At 37.9% G+C, this 6,927-nt stretch overlaps 1 protein-coding gene across 1 annotated transcript in view; it reads left to right on the top strand.

Moving 5' to 3' along the window:
• DNTT (DNA nucleotidylexotransferase) overlaps nt 1–6,273 on the top strand; it is a 98,124-nt gene extending 91,851 nt beyond the window's left edge. Inside the window, exon 11 of the mRNA XM_009323260.1 lies at nt 6,187–6,273. Coding sequence (XP_009321535.1) covers nt 6,187–6,273 — 87 coding nt within the window. The remainder of the gene's footprint in view (nt 1–6,186) is intronic.
• Nucleotides 6,274–6,927: the final 654 nt, after the last annotated feature.

The following is a 6,927-nucleotide window of genomic DNA, read 5'->3' as shown; positions in this document are numbered from 1 at the left end:
CCCCCCCCCAATTTATTTGATGAAACACTATGTCAGTAGGAGTCCAGACAGACCTTAATGATTATGGCCCTTCAGGGTCTTTTGCAAAAGGAGGGAGGGTGCCTTCTACACAATGTCATAGTTTTCCAAAGGATAATGAAATCCACTGGAGTATGACTGCATTCTTTCTGAGTTACAGCTGTAGAGCAAATAAAAGTCAGCTCTATGAAAAGAGTAGGAAAAATGGGATATGGAAGGAAATTCTTTTGTCTTTGAAAGAGCACGATTTTGCTATGACTTATTCAAGAATAAATGCTCAAATAATGTATAAATTAGAGTTGGGCCACTAATCATCTAGGAAACTTCATAGTTAATTCCAGTTTCTCAGCTAATACTAAGCATGATAAGGATTTAAAGAAATGAATCAAATTGACACCATGTGTCTCATCTTCAGAACAGTGGGTTGCACATGTACATGTTATACATACAAACCTGGAGTACTTTGCTCTCCAGCAGATTCTGCTGGTTCAGAACCATTAAATCCCATTTCATCAATGATACTGTCTACATGGTCCTACTGGCTTTTATTCTGAGGTACGGGTATTCAAGCTAACTTCCTAAGTTCATCTTGAGGTAGGGAAAATAGTAATGAAATGCCATGGTGACAGGCTGAGAGTTGTTTATAGTATTACTCAATTATATTAGATTACTCAATTTGGTATTTTGCAACACACTGTTATTACCAAGCTATTTGGTAATAAAAAGTAGGATATCAGTCTACTTGGAATCTGATTAAACGTGTGCTTTTCAAGAAGGCTGAGTTAATATTGATGGAGAGCATGAGTAGACTTGGTTTCAGGAAGTTTGTGTACACAAAGCTGGCAGAGCAGTTGTGGGCAGAGCAACAGCTTCTATGTCTCCTGAGTGGGCAACCTCATAGAATCATAGAATCATAGAATCATTAAGGTTGGAAGAGACCTCCAAGATCATCGAGTCCAACCGTCAACCCAACACCACCATGCCTACTAAACCATGTCCCTAAGCGCCTCATCTACCCGTCTTTTAAATACTTCCAGGGATGGAGACTCAACCACTTCCCTGGGCAGCCTGTTCCAATGTTTAACTACTCTTTCAGTAAAGAAATTTTTCCTCGTGTCCAATCTAAACCTCCCCTGGCGCAACTTGAGGCCATTTCTTCTCGTCCTTTCGCCAGTTACTTGGGAGAAGAGACCTCAGCTAAGTATTGTCTTGTTCAATGCAGTGTCAAGAGGTTGCTATCACTGCAGTATTTTTCCTTCCTGACCAAACAGTGGAAAGGAAGATGGATGGCCACAGTAGAGGCAAGTGTGTGCTGAGTGTCTAAGCAGTATTGTTTCATTTCAACAGCCTAAAGGATTTGTCTTAGGCTCACTGAAAGTACAGGTTGCTTAAGACATGAACAGTGCATATCCAGTGGCCTAAATTTTCATATAATAGTAAGATCCTTTGTGTTATGAAAATCAAGAATTTGTGCACAGTAATTTCTAGCAATCTCTGATTTTTGGGGGATCTTTTCTTCTACGTCTTTACCGGACAAATTGCTAACCATATTTTAAGGTTTCCTATCTTGATGCGTAGGGTCAACCTACTTATGTTGAACTATCAAGAAGCAGGTTAAACAGACACATGGAGTTAGTCTAAAAATGGAAGAGAAAAAGGGGTCTGAGGTACTTTCCAATGCATTCAACTTTTTCTGATTATTTAAGTGACGTGTATAGAAAATCAGTAAAATCAGTATTTGCCCCCCAAAAGAAATATGTGCTGTTGGCCAATGCTGATTTATATAACTAAAACTAGAATTCTACTTTACTGAGTAATGGTTTTGTTTTGTTGGCTTCGTCGTATTAAAATGTGAGATGAAACCAAGTGACAATAGTAGTATAACATCTGTTTGAACTTTGGCAGTGCTAGTTAGGATATCATCAAGCAGTGCTAGCTCTGTGCCTTCACTCTCTGCTTCTCTTTCATCAAAAGTGTTATTGATCATTAACGCCAAAATGAAAAATAAGAGGTAGCAGTTCACATAAGAAAACATTTGGATGGCAGCTGTTCTACATTAGGTGTAGTTAATGGTCATGTTTACAACCACAAATGTAATATTTACATCCATTGAAATAACAGAATTGATTAAATGGGATAAGAGCAGAGTGATACCAGCTGCTCCAGAGCATTGTTTTTTGTAAGTTTGATTGATGTTGATTGGGCATGTCTTGGATCTGCTGAATACCAGTGAGAAGCTGAAAAAAATTCACAACTGGGCAAGCAGTTCATTAATTCTCTTGAGCAAAAAGAAAAGAAAAAAGGAAGAAAGAACAGTAGTGAATGCAATAATCAAATTTGCATCACTGTATAAGCTCTGCATAGATTGACAAAGAAGCAAAATCATAGGTTATGATTAACATTAATAACACTTACATTGCTAAAGCAGTTGGCAGATATCAGCTAGAGATTCATTTAGAAACATGGCTTGTAGCTACTGAGAATGCTATTCAGCATCAGATATTTTGTATTAGAAATTTTCCCTGTCAAGCAAATGAAATGAGTTTTGCTTGCAGAAAAACATAAAGCGACAGAACAAAAGAAATGGGATGCAATTTGGGGTCCCAGAGATATGAAGAGCTTCTATTATAAAGAGTATCTATAACATCTGTCTACAAGTGTAAGATCTTTTTTCCTCTTTTACTTTTTTGCAGTAGTGTACGTGTATGGATTGCCCTCTCCTGTTCTTAGTAATAGTAAAAGGGGGAAAAAAACCCCGACCACCCCCACCCCCCCAAATCCCTAAAATCCTGTCCTCCCAGGACATACTCTAGGAATAAAATATCCCCAGTATTGTTACCCAACGGGCAGTTATCAATGTGTTCCTTCCTTTTCTTTTAGCGTGTTCAATATCTTCTTTTCTACCATTTTTTCTAGTCAGGTTTATATGAAAAAGGATCATTTTTCCCTGGTCAGTGTTTTTTGTAGGTTCCTTTTATTCCAGAATCTGACATTTGAACTTCCTAGGAAAAAGGAACATTATTTGTCTATGCTTTATAAGCAATCCTTGATATTACAGACACAACTTTGAACTGTCAGTTCATTATGGATATGTGATTGTTTTCAGCTTTTCATATTCCAGCAGTACTCTGTAGTTTTCTGGGGCACTGTGCCAGAGTCTAAATATTCATATACTGAGAACTTAATGGTGGAGGATAAAATCCCTTAGAAAACTGGAGACTGTTTTTACACTACAGGTGTCAAAGCAAAAAGGCATACCATGTTTGTCCTGATTTGATTAAAAAAAAAAATATCCCTGAAGCAATGGGCTGAATTATTCCATCAAATTTCTGATATGATGTGTTTGAATATGAAAATTATCTGATATAAATGGAATTCATTACGGAAAAGTGAAAACAACTTCATATAGCTTGTTAAGTACTTCCACTGTGCTCTCCAGTAACAAATCTCTGATCCATATGGAATGTATCACTGCCTGAAATCAATGCCTTTATAGTAGAGCTTAATACAATGTCTACTGACCTCAGTGCAAAAGACTATTTCAGTGGGTTTGGTTTGTGTAAAGTGCAATTGATACGTGACCGTTCTGCAAATGCAAATCTGGGGAATATAAATGCCAAAGAGTTAATGTGATAAGCAAGTAGCTTCTGAGCATCGCAATGCCCTATTTGTGAAGACTGCACTGTACATTACAAAAACAGATACAATTTTAAAAGTTACTTTCTGATTTTGTAATATATTTTTATTAATAACATGGAACACATTACTTCATGTTGCCATAGTTACCATTTACTCTAATTATTCGCCTATTAAGATTGTTTTTGTCTAATCAAAGATGAACTGTCTCCAACTAAAATAGTGAAAATGTTCCATATTACTTCACTGTATAGCAATAATTTGCCAAGAAGATAAATGACTTAGTAACTTTGGATGGATTCAAGAGGATATCAGCCAGAACTGCTCTTAAATACCTACTTTGCTGATTGAAAACTCTGGAAGAGCAGAATCGGAACCTCGTATTCTGTCCTTTCTGTCCTCCCAAGCTCAGGGGAACACTGGCGGCCTCTGGCTCTATTCACTCAGGAGCATCTAACCTCTACCCTTCAATTTAGTCTTCATAACCTTTCTAGCACAGTTAAAGTGGCTTTCATTCTACTTTTTGGCATTGAAAAACAGCTATTAGGAAAGCCGCCAGCTTGACTACTATGACTGTTGGAGCTGAACAATGTCAATGGGCTTTTTCTGCAGAGCTGGACTTAGAACTTCAAATTTCAAATACCCCTACAATGAAATGGAAACAGGTTTCTGATTTGGTTGAATCCCTGACAAAGTTTGAGTCCAGCTGACAATTAATGTTACATTTCACTTTAGGGGTTCAATCCTTCATTATGCCTTGGCAAAACTGTGGCTCCTGACAGGACTGAGTTATGGATCAGGCACTGGAAAGAATGGGACTGATGGAGAATAACAGTAAGCCAGTGGGTACCAACTGATGAGATGAATTTTACTGATGATGCACAAACATATTTCAGGGGCAGCATGAGGATGCCCTGGGCTCAGTGGTTTTGCTTATTCTTTCTGTCTCACTGTTCTTTCTGCTTTCCTTCTGTTGGTGCAGCAGCTTAGACAGCATTATGTAGCCTTCACATGCTCTGGTGCCATAGAGCTTGGCCAAGCTGCATCCCCAAGTTTCCTACCAATGTTGATCTTCTTCTCTTCTGACTGATAAGTAACAGGGGGGTTGAAAGGAGAAGGGTGAAGTGTCAGTAACCAGAAGTAGGATCTACCTGTTCCAGTAATCTGCCTGCCTGCTGATTCCCGAGTCCCTTGAGTTACGTGATCTCAATAGGAGTGAGAGACAGGGAAGCACCATCCAGATCAGGGAGTGAAGGATAGCAAGAAGGGGAGAACACAGAGGAAAAAGAAGGAAAAGTTGTGAATCTCTGGTGCCAGATGTTGTTCCACCATACCATGGGCCTGCTCTGATCTAGTTATGGACTCCTCTTCCTGACCCATTCCCATGGGTATGCTGGACAGCATAGCCCTTCTGGAGGCAGCACTTGGCAGCTGAGAAAGAGGAAGTGCTGGCACAAATGTTCCTGAACTTTATGGTAGTCAGAGATTTTCCCAACTAAGTGGAATTCATCAGCAGGTAGTTCTCTAGACAGATTCTCCTCTTTCACAGTAGAAAGTAAATCTAGGAGATTATGAAACCTTATCCCTGAAGTTTTCATGACGCTGGAGTTTGAGATTGTTCAGAGCTGAACACGGATTGAGACTTAACTTCAAATGATTCAGGAATTGTTGAAATATTAAGTATTCTTTTTCAATAGAAATGAGTTCTTTCTTGCTTCCAAACCCCTCTAAACGGTAAGGTTTCACTGTTAATATTCATCTACCTTAGCAGCTTTTTTAATTAATATTGTACTTCAGTGATGAAAGGAATGCATAAGGCTATGTATTCTACTATATCAGTCATCTTAGGGGTGGTAGGGCTTGTGGGTGGTTCCTGTACAAGAATACTATCCTGTGTTATCAGAAGCACAGATATGAAAAAACAAACTGGATTTTACTGTAGAACATTCATTGCGGGGGAGGGGAGAGAGAGCGCGCGAGCGCAATTGCAGTTATTGATCCCTCATTTTCAGCTTGCTTTTCCAGATGGAATATTTTGTCTTTTCAGATAAGCCTTCTGTAAGTGTTAGAAATTTGGAAAGCATTGATGCTTTTAATGTTTGGTTATACATAATTAGTGTAACCGTTGAATCAGCTTGAATGCATTTATAGAGAACATTACTATATTAATTGAAAAATCACTGATGATTTTATTAAGAAAGTCAAGCTATTGACCCTCATGGAGGGCAAATGTAGGTTTTATTTGAGTTCTAGTCCTAATACTTGGGCACAGAGTCTTGAAAAAGTAAATCAAAACAAAGAGTTGTAAACTAGTCATTAGAACTGAAAGCATCAAGCAGCATTAGAATTATTTTTTAACTTGCTTTCACATTTCAAGGTCAGTACACTGATGAAGACTGATGAAGTGTATTCTGTAGAGGATACAGTGGGTAAAACTGTCAAAAATTAACTCCTTTTAAACAGAAAAAAACATCAATTGAAATGTCCCTCTAACATCCTTATTGACTTCCTTTTTTTTTAATTCTTTCACAGAGGATCTTTCTCAAAGCTGGAAGTGAGGAAGAAATCTTTGCACATCTTGGCTTGGATTATGTCGAACCATGGGAAAGGAACGCTTAAAACAATTTGCCAGTGTACATTCATCAGTTGACAGCAATGGTCTTTCTGCCTATCTTGCAGTCTGATTTAGATATATATATTATATGCATCTCCATGGCAACTAAAAATTTTTAAAAATATGTTAGTTAGAAGCCATTACAGATGCTGATGTTCCTAGAAAATAAGAGTTTAAGTTCTTCCAAATCCTTTCCATTCTTTTCTGTTTTAGTCTTTGAAGTTTCTACATGGAAGTGACCAGATAGAGCCTGCTTTTGGGGGAAAACTTGAAACGGGTGAGATTTTTGCTTGTGATAGGATTTTAACATTCCTGTGAATAATATTTGCTTGTTAAAATACTGTCAGCTATGACGATACTTAAATAATACAAAATATTTTAGCTGAGTCCATCAATTACTGAAATGCATGCTTATCTTTAACTAAATTCCTTAAGTGTTTTGCTGAATCCATATATAAAATTGCTGCTGTATATAAGGCTTAACGGCCTAGGCACTAATTAGGTTAGCAGTCTCGGCAAGTTGAGGCTTCAGCTGCAATGTTTTTCCAGGTGGGGCACCACTCTACAAAAACCGTAAACAAGTTGAAAATTCAGTGAGAGTTAAAAACATTTCACAGGAAGGGATTTTGGAAAGTAAAAGTAGCAATCTTCAATTGTGA

This window comes from Pygoscelis adeliae, unplaced genomic scaffold (assembly GCF_000699105.1).
Source record: "Pygoscelis adeliae isolate BGI_AS28 unplaced genomic scaffold, ASM69910v1 Scaffold294, whole genome shotgun sequence".
NCBI classification, from domain to species: domain Eukaryota; kingdom Metazoa; phylum Chordata; class Aves; order Sphenisciformes; family Spheniscidae; genus Pygoscelis; species Pygoscelis adeliae.
Note: the sequence above shows the minus strand (reverse complement) of the source record. Positions and strands in the feature narration are given on the sequence as shown.